The 23307-nt window shown below is 33.3% G+C and overlaps 1 protein-coding gene and 1 pseudogene across 6 annotated transcripts in view; one reads left to right on the plus strand and one right to left on the minus strand.

The window, feature by feature from the left end:
• The window catches only part of CNTLN (centlein), a 379922-nt gene that overhangs the window by 201777 nt on the left and 154838 nt on the right, over positions 1-23307 (minus strand). For 5 of the 6 annotated variants that reach the window (XM_053572076.1, XM_053572075.1, XM_053572078.1 and 2 more), the window contains exons 9-10: positions 3689-3865; positions 1554-1679 (exon numbers count right to left, since the gene is read on the minus strand). In XM_053572076.1, the coding sequence (XP_053428051.1) occupies positions 1554-1679; positions 3689-3865 (303 nt within the window). The remainder of the gene's footprint in view (positions 1-1553; positions 1680-3688; positions 3866-23307) is intronic. The other variant, XM_053572079.1, reaches the window with a different exon arrangement.
• On the plus strand, positions 13195-13981 carry LOC128568694 (dnaJ homolog subfamily B member 6-like; annotated as a pseudogene).

Here is a 23307-nt window from a genome sequence, read left to right on the forward strand (position 1 = left end):
TCCTGGTAAACTAAGTTTCATATTTGATGGAGAAATCAAATATTCGCAAACTTTGAAGAAATTTGCCACAATAACACCAGTTCTACAAGAAGTACTCAGACCCATTCTTTATACTGACCAGAACAATGGTCCATTACCAAAGTAAACACACCCAGAAATTAAACCACAAAGCCTAGCTTTCTCCATGGTGCAAGGATAAAACTAAGCAATAGACCTCCACAAAACAAGATGAACAAAACTCCACCATACCTATCAATTCTCTCAATAAATGTGAATGGTTTGAATTCCCCACTGAAGAGGCTCGGGCTGGCTGACTGGATAAAAAAACACAAACCAAATATTTACTGTCTCCAAGAAATGTACCTAACCTCTAAGGATAAAAAGAGACTCAGGGTGTAGGGATGGAAAACAATATTCCAGGCAAATGGAAATCAGAAAAAAGCAGGGGCTGCAATCTTATTTGCAGATACAATTGGATTTAAACCAACAAAAATAAGGAAAAACAATGATGAACACTATATACTGGCCAAGGGAATAATATAACATAAGAGGGGGCGGCGCCTGTGGCTCAGTGAGTAGGGCGCCGGCCCCATATGCCGAGGGTGGCGGGTTCAAACCCAGCCCCGGCCAAACTGCAACAACAACAACAAAAAAAATAGCCGGGCATTGTGGCGGGCGCCTGTAGTCCCAGCTACTCGGGAGGCTGAGGCAAGAGAATCGCGTAAGCCCAAGAGTTAGAGGTTGCTGTGAGCCGTGTGACGCCACGGCACTCTACCAAGGGCGGTACAGTGAGACTCTGTCTCTAAAAAAAAAAAAAAAAAAAAAAAAAAAAAAAAAAAAATAATATAACATAAGAGATTTCAATCCTTAACATCTATTCACCCAACTTAAATGCTACTAAATACATAAAAATAACCCTAAATCATCTGAATTCTATGATATACTCCAACTCCATAATAGCTGGATAGTTCAACACCCCTCTGACAGAACTGGAAGAACTTCTGAGCAAGAGAATTCACCAAGTATGAATTAGGAAATATAAGCTCCCAAAGATACGCCAATAAAGCTACGTGCTCTCAAAGATGGGTAAAATGCTAGAAATTCAAATTTCATGTGTTTTGAGACAAATTCAGATGAAATTAAAAAAAAATGCTCATTTATCTGTTTGACTATTTAATTTTTCTAGAAAGAATAACTGTAAATGACCTAAGCTAGGTTAATATGGTTTTAAACTCATTTTTGTTTTTATATGTTTATCACATATAAAGAACAACAATAAATTGTTTCTGCTTGCTATAGTTCTATTTTTTTGTCTCTGAAAAACTAAATGTAATTTATTACCAATTTTAAGCCAAAACATTCCCAAATAATTTTAAAGTAGTGAATAAACATGTAGTTTTCAAGTAAAAATATTTTTTATTACTTTGCATGCTTTTCACAGGTAATTAAATTCAGGAAAGAAAAATGACAAGTAGTAATTTGTGAAATTTATGTTTACTTTGGTATATTTTTTCTATGCAAAGTTACTACAAAAGAAATGATTTAATGTTCACCTTTAGTTGTACTGCCTTCTCTAAGTTTTCAATCTTTCTTTCAGCTTCTCTCAGCTTCCTTAGCTCCTCTGAGTCTGTGAAAGAGTTCTTTGGGGACAAAGACCTTGAATGTTTCACAGGTGGTTCCTCGAGAATAAAACAAGGACATGGTTGAACTAGTTAGAACACTGGATTATGAAAGACATGCAAAATTAAAGAACAAGTAATTTTGAATACTAATAATGAATTATAAAAAAAAAAAAAAAAACCTGCATGGAATACCAGAGAAATAACAAGCGGAATTACCACAGTGCTACCACTAAAGGTTTCTCTGTGACTCGTTAATGAGAATATTCATTTACATTTACATTGTTTCTTTCAGAATAATGATGTCCCATTAGGGAAGACTAAAGGGTTGTAGACTCAGAAATGCAAGAAACCTCATTACAAAGGAGGGGATAGAGGCTGGTCTAATTGCTCTATAAGGGTCCAAGGTTACACTTGATAGGACAACCAGATACAAGAGGGAAAGGATTTTTTTCCCTTTGAAATAGTTTAACACACTGTGAAGTTGAAGGAACAATATGCTTCAGGAATATAAATACAACAGACAGTAGATCTTATATCATAATGACCATATGGTCATTAACTATAATGTGGCTAACTAGAGACAAGAATATGTTTATATTATGTACAGCTTCATATACCAATCTGGAGAAGGAATATGTGAAAGCAACTATTATGCAGGGCAACATAGCGTTCATCCTTACTGCATGTCCTTACAGAAAAGAAAGAAAATTTCGGCCCACAATACCACACCCCCTCCTCTTTTCGTGACTTTTATTAAAAGCAGACAAATGTCAAAGCAGTGTATTTATAAACTTCAGCAACGCAGCAAGCAATCTAATTAAACCTTATAATGTTCTACATCATTATTAGGGTTTTTCCATTTAAATAAAGCTCAGTGTTTGTGAAACTACTTAAAAATAATATATACGTGTGTGTGTTTATGAAACTACTTAAAAATAATATATATAAAGCAGTTATGTTTTAATAAATAAATACAACTCATTCTTCTGAAAATTAATAATAATTTTGGAGAGAGTGAATCAGAATATCACCGAAATATGGGTCTAATTTTAAATACTTCCTTTATTAAGATGGTTCTACTTAAAACAAAAAAAATCGAAAACAATTCTTGAAAACAATTGTGACAAGTATGAGAAAAATGTTAAAACTCTTACTTTTAGAAAAATGTTATTTCAATTTATCTAGAAATAATATATTTATAAGAGGATATTATGGTATTTTTTATATTAGTAATTCTTATGTAGCATAATGCAAATACTATACAACAAATACTAAAATGTGAGACATTAATAAATGAGAAATATGCTATGCAAAATTTGCTTATCTCTAATGCTATCCCTTTAAATCTATAAAAATATATAAGTGCAGAAGTTAATGTTAAAATTCAGTTAATAATTTCTATTCCACATGGACAATATTTTAAACATATCAAAATGAAAACAAAATATTAGTTATGTTCTTCTTTCAATTAAAACTAGAAAACTGAGTAAATGACAAAACATTTTAAGATAAATTTTTAACCAGATAGGTTACTAATATATCAGATAGATGAGGAATACTTACCAAAACCTTTTAACATAACAATGTTAATTTAATAAGGTAGATATATTAATAGCAATATATTTAATTGATTAATTTGGGAATATAAGTTAGCCTTTAAAAAGGGAAAATTCTCTTCTCCTAACAAGTATTTGATCAAGAGTTTGGACATAACATTTTTCAAAAAATTCCAGAAATTGTTGAGAAGAGAGAGGAAATTTTGTGGATCTTGCCTAATGTGTACATTGCAAGGGTATATTTCAAAATAACTAAGAATAAATTATGTCTTAGCACAAAAAATAAGTGAGGCAATGGTTATTTTAATGAGTTTGAGTTAAACATTCCCCACTGTATATCAGGTCATTACATTGCACCCCATAAATGTACACAGTTATGATTTTAATTAAAAATTAAATGAAAAAGAAAAAATATAGGGTGAAAAAAAATGCTGCCCTTTGTTTTTTAACTTAATCTCATCCCTTACAGCCTCATCCTGGCAAATTCACAAAATGACAAAATGTCCCAACCTTGTGTTTTACTTTAGCACTTGTCATGATGCTTTTCTCTAAAAAATGTTTGTTAGTAGATATGTTCTCAGACAGTTTCTCATTTGCTATTTTCAGTTTCTCCTGTAAATACTCAATTTCAGACTTCTGTGAGACCATTAATGTTTCTAAGCTCGATAAGGATGGCCGTTGAGATACCTATCAAAAAAGAATATGTGTAAATAGATAAGTATGTTTGTATCTTATATTCTTCATAAACATATGCCAATACATATATTTCATTACACAAAATAAATTTATTTTAACAATAAATTATAAACTAGCATAAGCTAAACTTTATTCTAATTAAATGACATTTTTCAATAAAATAATCAAGAGTCTACATAAATATTTTCATAAATAATGTCACAATAATTTACAGGGGAAAAAAATTAAAGCCTATCTCCATACTGATTCATACTGATACTATATAAACTAATTATTTTAAAATTATGATCATATATATATATAATTCCTCACAAAATACTCTATTCACCTTAGGATCATCAGAGTTATACAATACCATCTATATAAACATGGGAAAAGGAAACCAGTAGCACTACACCAATTAGCTTTTAATGTATCATAATTTAGTAATGAGTCCTCAAAGAACGTTGATGCTTTTAAAAGTCAATACAACTTACAGTATTCCATTTTTTAAATGTATTAATGTATCAGAAAAAGTGCTTATAGCAAGCCCCTCATTTTACCAAAAGAAATCACAGGAAAATATTCTTGTAGGAAACCTGTTCATGAAAACTAACATTCTGCTAAAATCTACTATCAGCTCCCCTAGATAGAGACCATCAAATTAATCATGACATTTACAAAACACAAAGGCATGGAATCATAAAGAAAATAATATTTTTTGTTAATGTGCTAGCAAAAGAAAATCATATTTTATAATTCTAATATTATCAATATGGTTCTATTAACTCTGAAAATATTCTCATTTAATCTTACTGAGAGCCCCATCCTTCCTATGGACAATGAGGAAAAAATATATATTTAACTTTTTTGAACCAACAATGAAGAATATCACCTTTACCCAATTTTGTCTACTTTTTTTCTTCTTTGGGGGAATAGGCAAAAAGTTTCTAATTCTAACCTATATTTTTTATAAGAGGGATCAGCTTTGATTTACAGTATTATACATCACTCGTCTTTGTATCATTTGGTTTATTTCCCAGCATTTATTCTATCATACTATTAAATGTTTTCTTTAAAGTGCTGGTCATACTGTAATTATGGTGCTTAAAATAGCTGTGTATTACTTACTTTATTGTCTTGCTTTGAACACCAAATTAAATGCTTCAAGCATTTTTTTTCTCCCAATAAGTCTAAATGATTTTGCCCTTTTTTCTTCTCCCTCTTTTTGTCACTGTTCTTACTTTTCCTCCTTTTAATAATCAATTTATGACATTTACAAATATTTCCTTAGATTGGGCTGCCAAGGTAAACAATTTTCAAAGGCTACATACCCTTGTCTAGATTTCCTTTAATAAAATTATGAAGGATACATTGTCACTCCATCATTATCAAATAAATTTGAATAATTTATTCAAGGTCAAACAAAAATGTAGACTAGAAAAGGAAAAATAATATTAGTTCACTGAGATATCCAATAAATAAGCCTGTGGTCTTTAATTAATGCATTTTCTAAGTTATCACTTGATAATGCTATAGCTATCATAAGTATAAAATTTTACTACTCATTCAAGAAACCGGAATAAAAAATAGTTACATATTAATGAAGACATTAAAAGTGCTTTAACGGGATACTTTCTCTGTAATAATGAATTAATATTTTTATTAATACATTAATATTGCTGATATTATTTCTCACATTAAGGAATATTAGGCAGCAGTCCTTCAAAATTCCTCAATTAAAAAAAAAAAAAAAAAGGCAGAAAATAGCCCAGGTGCCATCAATAGACTGGCTAAGCAAAATGTGGTATCTTCATACAATGGAATATTATTCAGCAATAAAAATTAATAAACTGGTTACATGTAAAAAATAAAAAAGCAGATCATCAGAATTAAAATACCATGAAAGTAATCATAACTCAAATTCACACAGGAGCCAAAAAGATAACACAGACAATTAAGTAGAGGTCACTACGTCATTGTGTTTCATGTGTTTTAAAATAACAGCTTTAGAACTCATCCAACAGAGGCACCTTTTATACATATTAAAATTACACTTTTTATATATATACATGTAGATATGTGCTTCTGTTTCACAAAGTGACTTATTCATATTTCCGTTTTCTTTAAATATAGTTTTCTCTCTCATCTTTTATCACTTTTGCTAGAGATACACTCACAAAAGTATTTCGCATTTCTCTTAATACAATTTTTTAAATTATAAACAAAGTGAATAATCAATACTCAGGTTCACTGTGGAAGAGTAAGGGAGGTATTTGGGCAACTACTACTCAACTACAGCCAACTGTTTTCATAGAGGAATGTGGCCTACTACTGCTAAATCTACTGATTTTTCAGAAGAAACAAGAAATTAGGTCTTCTAAGGGAATGTCCAAATTTTTAAACATTGACTGGGACCCAGTTTATGACTGCTGTTCTTTGAGAACACAGTGAATAAAGTATAATCTGCTAGACATTTTCTAGGGGAATTTGGAAATATGCACGAAAGCCCATAAAAATATACCACGCCATTGACATACTACTCTAATTATGCCGAGGGCTGATATAAAAAGATATAGATGATCGATTAAATGAGAAAAGCAGGATACAAAGTATAGAAACAGATTTCCCCAAACATGCACAGAGAGAAAAATCCAAACCTTGAATGATACAGCATTATCTTATGTGAATTTTTTCTTCATACTTATATGAATTTCTTGAAATTTTTTACATGATCATGCCACTAACCTTTTCAAAGTATTTTTTTCAGCAAATAAAATGAATAAAATTTAAATGTAAAGTTTTTAGTATAGGTAAGAGAAATGTTAAGTGAAAGTCTCTCCATAATCTCATCCACGTTCCTAGTGGTAAGCTTGGGATATATCTCTCAGACTTTGAAACATATAAATTCTGTCCTTTAACCAACTAACTTTTTATATTACTAGATTTTATTTTTAGAACAGTTTTATATGTACAGAAAACCTGAGCATATCTACACCTCCTATCCATACACATTCAGTTTCCCCTCTTATTATTAACAAAATCCTAAATTAATGCAGTACATTTGTTGTAATTAAAGACTCAACAGTCAAATGTTATTAACTAAGAACATAGCATCATGGCATCATATCAAGGTTACATACTATCAACATGATGTATGACTGTTGGTATTGACCTATCACCTAGCTGAAGGAATGTTTTGTCAGGTTACTCCACTATAAAGTTATTCTTTGAACCCAAACCATACTATACTTTTAACTTGTGTTTTAAAACTTAATATTCATAATTACATATATACACATATAACACAGAATGTGTGAATATATACAAACTGTCCAGGAAGTATCCAGCCATGTACTATGAAAAATCATATTAATAATGGCAGGATGCTTTCTAGACAGCCCATTTATGTATATCCTTACATACCTTTATCATTTTTCTTTTTTTTTTTTTTTTGAGACAGAGCCTCAAGCTGACACCCTGGGTAGAGTGCCATGGCATCACAGCTCACAGCAACCTCCAACTCCTGGGCTCAAGCGATTCTCCTGCCTCCGCCTCCCAAGTAGCTGGGACTACAGGCGCCCACCACAATGCCCGGCTATTTTTTTTTTTTTTTTTTGGTTGTAGCCATCATTGTTGTTTGGCAGGCCTGGGCTGGATTTGAACCCGCCAGCTCAGGTGTATGTGACTGGCGTCTTAGCTGCTTGAGCCACAGGCACCGAGCCGATCCTTATCATTTTTAAGGGCTGTTTTACATGTATAGCAAAATCAAGTTAAATAATCCCTTCTCTGTGGAGGTTCATCCTATTATTCTTAAAATTTTTAAATCCTTGAAAAGTTAACTCTTCTAATAGTAATTAGTATTTTACAAGTAATTTTTTCCCTAATATTAAAAAATCTTTTACTCCTTTTTTGGACAGTCTTGGCATATAATTGCTTGGTGCTAGATCATGTTTAATATGATGACAAATGATCACTGGACTGGACTGTATGTCTAAAGGTCTCAATTGGAAGTAATCTCTTTAAGTTGCCATTATAAAAAAAAAAACACTTTCTTTTTCATATTGACCAAAAGAGCTTTTTTTTTTTTCAATTGAAATTTCCATAAGAAATATAGAATAAAAGGATTTGGAGTGTTTAAGGGTTGTGCCAATTATTATTTTTAAAACTATATAACTTAAATTTTTAGTTATGTTTCATTAAGTCCAAGCAACATTATATGGCACTATTACAATGTAGACTGAATACTGGTCTAACAAATAGAAAATTACTTCACAGATACACTAATTGCAAAGAATTATAAGTTAAACAGTTTAGTACGTTTTAACCAAATATATTTGTTTCATACCACATTGAAATAATAATGATAAGCATTTAGTTTTAAAAAGTATTTATATCTTACTTCTGGCAAAGCATTTTACATACACAGTGGCCATAAAGTTCATGTGCAATTTAAAACCGTGTGCAATTAAAAATCACACAGACTTTATGGCCACCCTGTATATTACCTCATTTGTTTAAGAAATTTATAAATTCCAAACTTGCCAACACATAATGCAATATATTGTAAAACAAAAACATAAAAACATTTAAAAAGGACATGATACCTCAGGAAAAGAAATACTTTCTCCTAAAACAATCTGTCATTAAAAATCAAGTACAATCAAACATATGTGTCTGAGTGTGTGTATGTGTATAAAATATCTAACATATACAGAAATATCAGGCAAACTAACTACATGAATGACTGTTCTCTTAAAACCAACTCAAATCTTCTAGGAAGATAACAGTAAAAAAGGATGTGTAGAGTGTGTGAATATATATACATATATACATGTACATATATATATATACACATACACATATATATGATTTTCTTCCCATGAAATGCCTGATTCTCTGTTGAAACTTGGCATTTTATAATTAAAATCAACATTAGAGGGGGGAGGATGGGCAGAGGGAGGGTGATTGGTGGGATTATACCTACGGTGCATCTTATAAGGGTACATGTGAAACTTACTCAATGTAGAATATAAATGTCTTAACACAATAACTAAGAAATTGCCAGGAAGGCTATGTTAACCAGTGTGATGAAAGTATGTCAAATGGTACATAAAACCAGTGTATGGTGCCCCATGATCAGATTAATGTACACAGCAATGATTTAATAAAAAAAAAAATCAACATTAGAGAGAAAAACTCAATGAAATTCAAGCAGTAGGGAGGGGTGTGAGAAAAGGGGTTGGGTAATCCCCACCCAACTGCCTGGGTGTAGGACACATCTACAAATTTTGACTTTAACCTTACAAATGCAAACTATGGGATTCTAACTGTACCCCCCAAATTAATATAAAATAAAAAGGAAATCAATATTGGAAATGCATTTATTACCAATTTATAAAACAAACATTTTTAGCTAAAATAGCCATAACTTGAAAATGAATGACTTTAATAATATTTGTATATTCTTGAAAAAAATGGTATCAAGTCAATGTGATATAGCATAAGTCAAAACAGTATTATACTAGACATTCACAAATGGAATTAAGTATACCAGTTTAAACTTACACCACTCTTACCACTAAATTGAGTCATAAATGTCTACTATCCACAAATTCAGCTTGAATTCTCTATTTAAAAATGTAAGCATTTGCATTACTTTCATCTATTCACTTTTAACCTAGTATCCAAAGACTGCATTTAGAATTGCAAAATGGATGAAAATTACTGACACATTTTGGTAAAACTTTATTACCATGTCTTCTCATAAACACTGTCACATTATATATAGCAACATTTACTACTAAACAGCAGTCAGTCAACTTTAACTTTTCTTTCATCTCTAAATACCTGTATGGTACAGTCAAGCCACTGAACAACAAAAGAGAGATATTTAATTTTATATACTTTAACTCCTTCCATATATTATATACTAACCTATCAATTAGTGGGTTACAAATGGATACTTTATTGGCTTATACTCACATCTAACAGATGACAACAGCATCTTTGGTATAAGAATTGAGCAACCACAAGCTAAGTATTTATATTATACATGTAAGTATCACACTGAATGGACAAAATGAGTGATATTTACATGTCACAGAAGAGTGTTCAGAGTGTTAACTCCACATTATACTCATTAATTATAGATTCCAATACCAAGAATAAACTAATCCTGAATGTACTCAAAAACCAGGATGGAAAGTAGGAAAAGACTGATTTTTATACAGATTTCTTTTTAACCTTAAAGAACAAAATGAAACACATTCAGTATTTCCAAAATATGTTACAAGCTTCACATTCTGCAGAATTTATAAGTAAATATGAATATTTAAAATGTATAAGTTAGTAGTATCGCAAAATGAATTTCTAGAATTCAAGGAATTAAATTTCCTCTAGGGTACACATATACTTCTAATATTTGACTTTTGGGTATAATCCATTACTTATTATAAGACGTGCTCCAAGTTTTATAAACATTTAACACTTATGTCACCAGTAAAAACATCAAAATTTGTGCACTAATAGTATAAGCAAGGGACTATGCTTGTTATACATTATCATCTCTATACATTAAAACCTCAATCATACTCAAATTCACTAAAGTGTGGTTTTCAATCTGCTAACTATGCATTCCATAATAGCCTGTAATTACTAAAAACTGACAAGAAAGCTACGCCACCTGTGTTTATGTGAAGCCAGGTAATGAAAAAAACAACAACGCTGTCATCACCTCTCAATTCCTGATTGCATTATCAAAACTGTAGCCGAGTTTGGCATCTGGGTGTGACCTTGTTAACTGCTAGGGTAATTAAATTTATTCTATTGGGAAAAAGGATGATAAATTATTAGCAAGAAGATTTTGTTCACATTTTATTAAATTGGCCTGTCAAAGGGTTGGCCAAATTATCAAGGGCCTCATTTATTGGAGGCCAGCCATATTGCCACATCTGTTACAATTATTTATAATTTCAGCAGTTGAAAACCAACTGAGTTAGGCAACCGCCATGTAAAGTAATTTACAAATTATCTGATGAGGGAGTGTTTCAGCTTCTCCCTCATTTCTAGCCAGCAGAAAGCCGGGCTGTAATTACAGAACACGATTAGGTTCTTTGGGGAACTTACCGTGCACTCACAGCCGTAGTGAGATGCAGCAAGAACATATGGAGGAGCTTGTGATTCTGCTCCCTGAAGCTCGCGACCAGCCTGCCGCTGAGCCCTCGAGTTGAATTTGAATGAGAGTGCCATGGCTAATGTTCTACACATGCACCATTTATGCCACAAAACAAATCGGATCACTGTTAATTATGAAGCAGCTATAATCAGGCCTTCACATCTGTGTAATGTGAAGCGCAGTAGGCTGTGCTCCAATAATGTATGACTACCTTTGGGTCGCAAATTGCCAGCCATATTGCCTTAGTAGTAGTTACTGAATTCAAAGTAACTCCTTTGATAAAAGCCCATCACGTGGATTTTTCATCCAGCTTTATATGAAAAAAAAGCAAATCCACAAGCCTTTCTTTATCAGCTATTGACCAGAACAGTTAAAGCATATGGCACAAGTTCATTAATGAACAACACAGAGCACACTCTAATTTAATGAAACCACTTGAGCCATAAAAATCAGATTTAGTTAATTCCCTCGTTTCCATTTTTTATTGTATTTACCCTAAACCTAGGATTCTACTTAATATTACAAGTTATCAAGATATGCAATATATTTGTATAAGTTTATGAAAAATATAAAAAAGCTTGTACTATTAATGACCTTCAAAAAGTAGTAAATTAAAAAAAGTAAGTTTTTTTATTTTACAAATTGATTTTCATACAAATCTTATAAGAAAGCATAAACTATTTGTTTTTTTAGAAAGTAAAGCCTAGCAGCTGTATTCTAACAAAAAATACTGTATTCTGGGAGAAACTGTTCTGCAGAAAGGCAGCTAAACAAGCTGCACCCAGATGGCAAACCAGCTACAGTTTAATTAATCCACAAAAAGCCATTCACATTTCAGTAAGGGTAATGTAATTTTGAATAATAGTAGGGGAAAAAAAATCACTAAACATTCTTAAGTTTTATTATAGCAGCAAGAGAAGTGCCACTACAGAGTAGTTAAAGTTGAGTTGCAGTTTCCATTATATATGCTAAATTTCTAGATTTTAATATCTTAGGCTGTTCCATTCTGCTTGGAACTTAAAGTAAGCTTAAAATATCAAAGTATCTATTGGCAATGCTTTTTAAAAGCAGAAATAGTTTACTTTTGTGCAAAATAGTAGAATTGCATGATTATAATGAATTCAAATTTTGTGACTATAATACACAAAGAGCTTGAAAAAAGTTTATAGTTAATACTTATAAAGGATAAAGACTTCAAAGTTTTCTTTTAAATAAAAAAGTTCATTATTTATCAAGCCTAAAAATCATGCCAATACCTTTTATTTTATTGTTTTCTCCTGATGGTTGATTGAATATGAAACTATGAAAAGAAGAGTTCTCATATATTTGTGTGGCCACGTCTAAATATACAATTGAATTAAAAATATAAATTACTGAATATAATTAAATCAAACAATAAATTACAAGCCAATTTTCATTTAAAATAATGTTGTAGAATAAATCAAATAAATTTTTTAAAATGGGTTTACATATATAAATCTAAAAATTAGTTAAGTGTGACAATGAGATAGTGTTAAGTATAATTTAATTTTTAGATATGATAACCTCATCCTGATATGTTAAAAATTTATTTTGACCCTGTAACAGGATGAAAGTATAATATCCTGTTATACTTTGTTGAATTGTGACCAGCTGGAGCAAAAGTGACACCCTGTTTCTACTAAAAGTAGAAAAGCTAGCCAGGCATTGTAGCAGGCACCTATAGTCTCAGCTATCTGGGAGGCTGAGGCAAGAGTATCACTTGACTCCAATAGTTTAAGGTTGCTGTGAGCTTTGACACCACAGCACTCTATTAAGGGCAACAAAATGAGATTGTGTCTCAAAAAACAAAAATTATCCAGCATAAATTTTTAAAAGCCCAAAAATTGACCCATATATGTATGCAATAATAAATGTCAGATGTGTCACTGCCTACCATGAGAAAGTGATTAAAACACTAAATAGTGTTGAAAGAAAAACATACCCAGATTTTTAAAAAATTAAATTGAATTCCCTTCTTAACGACAAACACAAAAATCAATTTAAAGTAAAATTTCTGATCCGCCACCACCAGCGCAGCCATGCCAGAGCCGCGAGGAGCCCCAGGCCGCCGCCCCCTCCCTCCTTCCCGCCGCCGCGGTCGGTCGTCCGCGTCCTCCGACCTGTTCTAACAACAATTTAAAACATGGTGGATTACTATGATGTTCTAGGTGTGCAGAGACATGCTTCAGCCCAGGATATTAAAAAGGCGTACTGAAAACTGGCACTAAAGTGGCACCCAGATAAAAACCCTGAGAATAAAGAAGAAGCAGAGAGAAAATTCAAACAAGTAGGTGAGGCGTATGAGGTGTTGTCAGATCCTAAAAAAGAGGGAAATCTATGACAAATATGGCAAAGAAGGATTAAACGGTGAAGGAGGTGGAAGTCATTTGAACAATCCATTTGATTATGGCTTCATATTCCGTAAGCCCGAGGACGTCTTCAGGGAATTTTTTGGTGGAAGGGACCCCTTTAGATTTGACTTCTTTGAAGACCCATTTGAGGACTTTATTGGGAATCAGAGGGGTCTCCGAGGAAGCAGAAACCAAGGAACAGGGTCGTTTTTCTCTGGCTTCAGTGGATTTCCACCTTTTGGAAGTGGATTTTCTTCTTTTAATACAAGATTTTCTGTGGGATTTCCTGCAGGATTTTCTTCATTTGGGTCGCTAGATCATGAGGGTCTCACTTCATTCTCTTCCACATCATTTGGTGGTAGTGGGATGGGCAACTTCAAGTCTATATCAACTTCTACAAAAATAGTTAATGGCAGAAAGATCACTACAAAGAGAATAGTGGAGAATGGTCAAGAAAGAGTGGAAGTTGAGGACGACGGGCAGCTAAAGTCCCTGACAATAAATGGTAAGGAGCATTGGATAACAAGTGACTCAACGCACGCGTTTAACAGAATGTTAACTGTAACAAGCACCATTTGAGGATTAACAGGAACTTTTTTTTGAAGATTTCAAACAAACTCGACTTTCAGTATCACTGTACTTAATCTGAGTATTTATAAACAGCTCATTGGAGCCGTATTTCTCATAGACTTTTGAGTTTATTGTTGGGACCACATAATAGGACCATTTATTTGTCTTTAAAATTGTTGTAAATTTCTGTATGCACTTTGCTTTTTTATTAAATGTACTCCAGATGAGCCCCGATTCCTCAGTAGTGGTAGAACAGAGTGCACTAACACCAGCATGGACCTGCTTTTCCATTGTGTCTGAAACGTGAGCCACGTAGTGTCAGCCTGCTATGAACTTAGCACCGCAGGATAAACCTTCTACAGAAATAATTTCAGTTTTTTTCAGTATTTAGTAGTGAAAGATATTAACACATTAATGGTAAAACATTTCTGGTTTACTATAAGGATGTTTTCTAGCTGTGCATGAATGCTGGCATCTTAGTAAGTTTTGACAGTTGTTTAAATATGTAATGTTAAGCTTAGGTTTAAAAAGTAAAGCTGGTATACTGGATCTTTGTCATTTGCTTTAACAAAAAAAATTAAGGCGAATGTCTTTGGTGGAAAAAAAAATAAATAAAGTAAAATTTCTTGTACATGATATAATATACTTCAACCATAAGAAAAAATTTTGAATACTGAACTCTGTTAAAATTAATAAATTCATTTTTCAGGAGACATCATAAAGTAAGTTTAAAAAAAGCCAAAACAACAAAATATTGCAACACTTATTACTGATAGCTAAGACTTGAGATTGTTAGCTAATGTATAAACTGTCTCCTCCTTTTAAAAATGGGCTCATATTTCTCGATCTTATTTGCTTACATAAGGTATTGATAGAGAATTGAGTTCTGGCCAATAGGATGTTGGCAAAAGTAGTGTAGCATTAGCCTGATTCATAGAACCTCTAAATGTGATCCTCTAAACTTTTCCACCTCTGGATGGCTGGAGTAGACATGATCACAGGACAACTTTGGGAGTCATGTTTATAGACAGTGGATCCCCATATGAAAGATGCCTGAGTATCTTAATCACTACTTAGAAGTTGAAAGCCCAAACAATATCCCCATTGGGTTGTTATATAAATAAGAAATAAATTATCGCAAGAGACATAAATTTGGAGTTCATGTATTTCAGAAACTGGCATTATGTCAAATAATACAATAATCAATAAAAGGTTAGTATCCAAAATAAAGAATTTCAATATGAAGACAAACATCTTAATAGAAATATGGGCATGAGACATAGATATTTCACGGAAAGTAAAAATAAGATGCTGAAAATCATTAGAAATCAAAGAAATATTGGGCAGAGGGAGGGGGATTGGTGGGATTACACCTGCGGTGCATCTTACAAGGATATATGTGAAACTTAGTAAATGTGGAATGTAAATGTCTTAGCACAAAAACTAAGAAAATGCCAGGAAGGCTGTGTTAACCAGTGTGATGAAAATGTGTCAAACGGTCCATGAAACCAGTGTATGGTGCCCCATGATCACGTTAATGTACACAGCTATGATTTAATAAAAAAAAAAAGAAAAAGAAATCAAAGAAATATAAAATGAAACCACAATGAGATATAATTCTATCCTTTTTAAGAATACAAGTAAGAAGTCTATATTTGAGATAGCCACCTTGGCAAGTAACTTGACAATGACAGGTGAGTCAGAAGACAAATACTATGTATTACAAAGTTCACAGCAGCAGTGTGTAAAGATCCATAGTTATAAAAACATAAAAACAAAAAATTCATTTATAAGGAATTGATAAGTTATCTTAGTCTGTATGTTAAATGATATAATATTTAACATGTGTCTGTTGGGAGGCTGCTTTCTGGTTCATAGACAGCACTGTTTTGCTGTATCCTCACATGGTGGAAGGGGTGAGGTGTTAAGCATCTTTCATAAGGGCACTAGTCCCATCCATGATATGTTCCAACTTCAAATACCTCCTAAATGTCCCACAGTTTGTAGAATTTCTTTCGGGAGAAGGTCCTTGGACTCAGAGATTTAAAGAATGAACCCATGCACCACAGATTAGTGGTAAGACAGAAAAAAATAAAAATGCACCAGGGCTTCTTGCAGAGGGAAAAACTTAAGTGGGAAATCTCACACAGGTCTTTTTTCTAGGGGTTATATACTGTTTTGTAAAAATTTAAAAAAAGGTGGTCTTGAGAATTACATTTGGTCAGGATTTGGCAGACTTCAATGTTGATGAGTGTATTAACAAATGAATGCAATTCCTCCAGCTCCTGGTAAAACAACAGGGCATCCACTTCAGAAAAGACTTGGCTTACATGAAATTGCCCAGGCCTAGGAAACTAGAGTCTTTGTCCAGTCCTGAATGGAGGAACCCTGTATCACCACTTCCAGTATCCTCTCATTAGGGACCAGCCTTCAAAATATGAATGGGGTGAGGCAAAAAAATCAGACTATAGTATAAATAAATTATAGTTTTTTCATACAAAAGGCTATTACATAGAAGGGGGAATTAATTACAGCAATACTCAAAAGTAACTTTATATAAATGGAACATAACCTGCCTGGGCAGTACAAAGATGGTGTCTGAGCCTGGGGCAGTTAGAGACCCCCTTTATATGGGGCCATCAGAGGTGGGCACATTCCATAGCTTGCTTGGAAATTTAGGGTCTTTTGGCTCAAAAGGGGGTGGGCTACCCAGAACGTTTGTGTCTTTGTCTTAGGAGGAGAGGAGGAGGAGAACAAGGGCAAAGGGGTCGTGTGTGGTTGCGTGTGTGGTTGCATTAGGCCTCCGAACACTATTTTTAAAAAGATAGTTTTAATGTTGGGGTTCAGACAGCTTGGTTCTTGGTATACTCGTGGCCAAACATCGACCAGATCCACCAAACAAGGCAAGCATGAAACAATGTTTACCGAGGAAGAGAAAGGTAAGTTTACAGAGCAAGAGCAAAGTACACAAGATAGCAAGATATGTTCACTAACTATTCTGACAATAAGGCTCTGGTAAGGGTGGTGCCTGTGGCTCAAAGGAGTGGGGCGCCAGCCCCATATGCCAGAGGTGCCAGGTTCAAACCCATCCCCGGCCAAAAAATTGCAAAAAAATAAAATAAAAAGGCTCTGGTAATGGCTCTGATCTGTTTTATATCTCTGGGTGGGGCCCTCAGCGTGGTTCAGATATTGCCATTGAACCATTATAATGAACAGTCAAATCCTCTGGGTTGCCTAGTCCAGGAGTGTTCCTCCTTCCCCTAGGTTTTCAAGTTGCTGGGGATAGGACCAAGACAGCCTGCCTTGTCCTTCTTCCCAGGTGAGGCAATTGCTCCAGGCAGCCCCCAAGGAAGAGCATCCATTTTTTCTCCCCCACTCCCAGAAGTGTCAGAATTGTATCTACCTTATGTTAATGGGCAGGAATTCATAAACATGAAATCCAAAAGAGTGATTATCCTCAGAGAAAAAGTAAAATAGGATCAAGGAAGAGCCCTTGGTATCACCAAGAATATCGGTGATAGTTACTGGTGGGTACACAGACATTACATTTATTCTTTTGTAGGTTTTAAATATTTTGTAACAAAAAAATTTTACAATACAGTGAGAATATACAGGAAAACAACATAAAGAAAATTCTCTCCAACTGAAGAAATCAAGTAATAGAGAATAACGGTGAGAAGAAATAAAAATAAACAAGTCTATGGTTAAAATCTGTAACTCGTTCTTATGGTCCTGTCATTAGCCACATGGTGTGTATCTCATTCACAGATAAACATAGCAAATTTAAGGCTTAGGTTTCCCTCTTGTTCTCAATTGCAAGGTATTCCTCCAAGGCTGAGTAGTTTTGCATGAAAAAAGATAAACAATCACTTTGAGAGAAGAAGAGGCAGTCATTCAGAATTCAGCTAGTTAAGAGCATGATGCTAAGAAATCAAAGGTCATAGGTTTCAATCCCATGTGAACCAATTAGCTTTACCCTTTTCTATGACAAAGGCTGTCAGTTACCTCACCAATAATTCAGATTATAAGTAAGGTCAGGGAAAAGAGAAGATAAATCATCACCAATAAAGGAAAAAAAGAAATTTCAAATTTACCAAAAGAAAAATAAGAAGTGTCTTTTTCTATATAATAATATTAAGAGCTAACATTTATTACTCTAAATGCCCACCATGCATTGCCTCATGTACTGTTCATGAAACTCCTATGAGGTAGGTTCAATTATAATAACCATTTTATAAATGATAAAACAGAGCTGACTTAGAGAACCTGAGTAACTTGCCCAAAGTCGCATAGGTAAACTGATTTAGTCTGTGATCTATACTCATGCACCCAGACCCGAGATTTTGTTTTTATCCATTACTTTATAAATATACCCCCACTAATCCCACATGAAAAAAGCCCTATTACAAGTATTTGACAATATTAGAGACAGGAAAAATGGAAGAATAAAATCTTCCTAGTATTTCCACTCAACTATATATTCTACTTTCCATTAAGTCCCCCAATAATCAAAGTGTAAACCCTAGATCAACTGTAACTGCCTGACCTAGGAACAACAGAAATGCATAATCTCAGGCTCCAGGACAGACATAATGAGTTAGAATCTATTTTACATATTTGTTGTCATAGCAACCCCCACTCCAGGCTACTAGGAAATAGATTAAAATTTAAGAAGCATTTACCTACACTATTTTTTTTTTTTTTTTGGCCAGGGCTGGGTTTGAACCCACCACCTCCGGTATATGGGCCGGTGCCCTACTCCTTTGAGCCACAGGCACCGCCCTACCTATACTATTCTTAAGACCCAGGATCTACCACAAACTTTCTCACCTCTAACACACTTCTGATAAGAAACTAGAAACTCCTTAACAACCACTTTCTTTGTGAAGGTTTTGGTAATCCCCTCCTCTCTATAAACATGCTCCCTGAAAAGAGAGTCTTATGAAGACAGAAGTACATAAGACTTCATTGGTCCATACTTGGACTATAACACATTTTATAATTATTTTCCTAACTGCATTTCTGTCTATAAGATTTGTAAGAGCAGAAACCATCTTGTTCGTCTTTGTGCATCCTTTGTCATTAAACCAAATACAGGTTTAATCAATTTTAACTACATAGGTGAATGAAGAATGAATGTATCATAGATGGATAGAAGAATGAATGAAAGGTAAATCTAGCCAGACTGAATCCTAAAAAGTGTTACCCTATTGACATATGGTAAAAATCTTCTATGTTAAGGTAAAAATCTTGAGTTATACATTTCTCCTCATTCCAACTTCAAGGTCTCGACATGTCTCCTCTACCTAATTTAAGTGTTCTCCTACCACTAGAAGAGCTGCTGGAATAATCTTTCTTACTTCAAAAAATGGCAAATTCACCTGTCAATTAAGGCTGAAAAGACTGGATTCGTTTTTAATTCTTTCCTTCTCATACTTCACACATGTAAGCTATCATCAAATCCTGTGCACACTATCTTTGAATTATTTCCAGACTCCAACTAGTTCTCACAACCTAGTTCAAGTACCCACTGAGTTCCACCAAGACTACTACAAGTGCCTCTTACAGCTCCTACTCTTGCCTTACAATTGTCTGCTTTCTCCACTGCATCCAGGGTGATCTTTTTAAAACATACAGTTAGATCTAACCATACTTCTGATTAAAATACTCCCATAGGTTCCACGCTGCTGTTCTACCTGAAACACACCAATGACTTTCCATCTCATTCAGTAAAATCTATATCCATTTAGTAGTCTAACAAGGACTTGGAGACCTGCTCCACATCTCCCTCTTTGAGGTCATCTCTTGCTCTTTTTCCCATAGCTCTTCCTGATCCAAACACACTGGACTTTTGGCTGGGCAAACTTCTGCTTCATGAGCTTTGCACTTTTTTCCTCTGCTTGGAATGGAAATCACTCAGATATCTAAGCCATCCACTTTCTCTAGATTTCTTCCCAAATGTTACCTAATCAGAATGGCTTCTCTTACAACCATATACAAAATAGTATTAGCATTCTGTATCACATTCTGTCTTATGCTACATTGTTTTTCTCCACAACACCTAATATTTCTTCATCATCAAGAACAGTACCTAACACATAGTAAGATATAAATAATAAATATTTATTATGAAGATATAAATAATAAATATTTGTTGAATATGTTTAGATATGTTTATTAATAAAGAGTTCTAGTTTACACTATAATTCCTATTATTTTACTATGCATTTTTAAAGAAAATACACTAAATTCAAAATTCCTATGTATAATCATCTTTCTCTTGACCAGATATCATACAGCCATTATTTAATCAGCTCATAAAATGTATTTAAGGTCATCTTGCTAGCTACACAAAGATTCTTATTCAGAAAAACATGTTCAAAAATATCTAATTAATCATTCACTCATTTTTCAACTCCATAAATGTATGACGTATACAATGGAGCAATGATAAAATTACAGCAAATTTCTCATCACAAATTAGGCAAATCCAAAGGAAATAACACAATATTATTTAAACATTAAAGAAAAAACATTTTCTTTGTCTGATTTAAAAGACAACTGCATAAAGCAATAATTAAGCACAAAGTATATAAAGACATAATTTGTAAAAGTAAAAGCATAAAGGGAAGGGGAAGAAATGGAGATACATAGTTGCAATATTTTGTATAATATTGAAATTAAGTTACATTGGCATAAAATTGTTGTAAATCAAGTTGTCAGTCATAACCCCCCAGGGCAACACTAAGAGAATAACTTAAAAATATACAGTACAAGAAAAAATAAGTGGATTAAAATGTCACTACCAGGCGGCACCTGTGGCTCAGTGGGTAGGGTGCCAGCCCCATATACCGAGGGTGGCAGGTTCAAATCTGGCCCCAGCCAAACTGCAACAAAAAATAACCAGGTGTTATGGTGGGCGCCTGTAGTCCCAGCTACTTGGGAGGCTCAGGCAGAGAATCGCTTAAGCCCAGGAGTTAGAGGTTGTTGTGAGTTGTGGCTACGGAGGGCAATAAAGTGAGACTTTGTCTCTACAAAAAACAAACAAACAAAACACAAGAACAGCAACAACAAAAAAAAAAGTCACACTAGAAAATTTCTATTACAAAAAAGAAGGCAGTGATGGAGGTAAAAAGGAACAAAACAGATACAACACATATAAAAAACAGAGTAAAATGACAGATTTATATTCCACCATATAAGTAGACAGTCCCCAACTTAAAGGGGTTCAACTTACAATTTTTCAATCTTACGATAGTGCAAAAGTAATACACATGCATTATGCTCCTTAACTTATGATGAAATTATGGCCTGAGAAACATATTGTAAACTGAAAATATGGTAAGCCAAATATACACTTTGGACTTATGGTATTCTCAACTTCATAAGGTTTATTGGGATGTAATCCTATTGTAAGTTGAGGAACATCTGTAATTACATTCAATGGATATGAATTAAGTCCTCAAACTAAAAGGAATAAATTTTAAAATCATGACTCACCTATATAGTATCTACAAAAGACACACGATACAAATGTGTCATAACAGTTACAAAAATAAAGCTGAGGGGACTATACTAATATTAGACAAAATAGACTTCACAACAAAAAGGTCACTAGAGATCAAATGATCTCTTTAGACAATGATAAGATGGTCAATTTATCAGGAAAAGATAACAATTACAGATCTATATGTACTAAACAAAAAGAATTTCAAAATATGTAAAGCAAAAGCTGACAAAATTACAAAAGAGGAAAACAATTAAACAATAATAATGGATAAAACCGATAGATAGAAAATCAGCAAGGAAATAAAAGATTTTAAAAAACTGTAAGCCAATTAGACCTAAAAAATATATGTAACTAAAAGAGAAAATAGGCAAATCTGTAAGTATAGTTGAAGAACTGAACATACCTCTCAGAAATTGATAGAACAAGTAGAGATAATCTATACAGATATAGAATGCCTGAACAATACTATCAACAAACTTGACCTAAATGACATTTATAAGAACACTCCACCCATAAAAGTAAAATACATATTATATTCAAGAATTCAGTAGATGTATACAACATCAGATTTCAACAATAGAACAGAGAATTAGTGAACTTAAGAAAACACCAAGGTTGAAGCAAAAAGAAAAAATACTTGAAGATGTAAAAAGAACTCAAGAGAAATACAAAATGTGATAAAAAGCTCTAATCTGTGTATATAACTGGAATTCCACAAGGATAGGAAGGAAGAATGTGCAGAGGCCATATTTGAAGACATTTTTACGGAGTGTTTCCTTAGAGTATAAAAAAACCATAAGCCTCAGATGGAAAAAAAGAAAAAAAAAGCCTATACTCTCCAAATCAAGAAAAACAGAAACACCATTATACTTAAAAAAAAATACAAAAACTGTTGGAAACCAAAACTAAAGAAAAAGTATAAAAAATAAACAGAGAAAGGACACATTACCTTGAAAGGAATGAAAATAAGAGATATGACTTAACACAAAATATAGAGGCCAGAAGACAAAGTACGTTATCTTTAAATGAAGAAAGAAAAGAGACTGCCAATCAACAATTCCATCAATTTGAAAAAATACCCTGCAGAAATGAAGTCGAATAAATAGAATGAGAGAACTGTGAGCAGACACCCACTAAAAGAAATACTAAATGGAGTGTTTAAGGTAAAATGAAAAGATACTAGACAGAAACACAGAATTGCAGAAAAGACTGAAAAGCACTTAAAAGTATACAAATAATAAATGAAACTGATATTTTATAACAATAATGTCTTATAAGGTAAAAATGTATGTAGAATTAAAATATAAAACAAAAATAACTATAAGAGGTGAGGAGGTAAACAAGTTAGAATGCATTATATAGAAAGTGTTAGTAAGTTAAAATGCACTACAAAAAGTCCAGGAATGGGGAGTTCCACTTAAAATAACGGCTGAGTAAACGTACAGATTAAGTTTCCTGCACGTAACCATTTAAACTCCAAAAAATTTATAAAAACAATTACTTCATGGCAACAGAGAATAATCAAATACAGGCAGAATACAGATAAGAATTGATACCTGGAAAATGAAACAGCATTAAGTAAATCACTCATTGTTATGAATTTGTACCTGAGAGAGGCTCACAATAGACTAAAATTGCAACAGGAATTTTCTTTTTTGTTGTTTTTTTTTTTTTTTTGTAGAGACAGAGTGTCACTGTACCGCCCTCGGTAGAGTGCCGTGGCATCACAGGGCTCACAGCAACCTCTAACTCTTGGGCTTACGCGATTCTCTTGCCTCAGCCTCCCAAGCAGCTGGGACTACAGGAGCCCACCACAACGCCCGGC

The sequence above is a fragment of the Nycticebus coucang genome, chromosome 2 (assembly GCF_027406575.1).
Source record: "Nycticebus coucang isolate mNycCou1 chromosome 2, mNycCou1.pri, whole genome shotgun sequence".
Taxonomy (NCBI): Eukaryota; Metazoa; Chordata; class Mammalia; order Primates; family Lorisidae; genus Nycticebus; species Nycticebus coucang.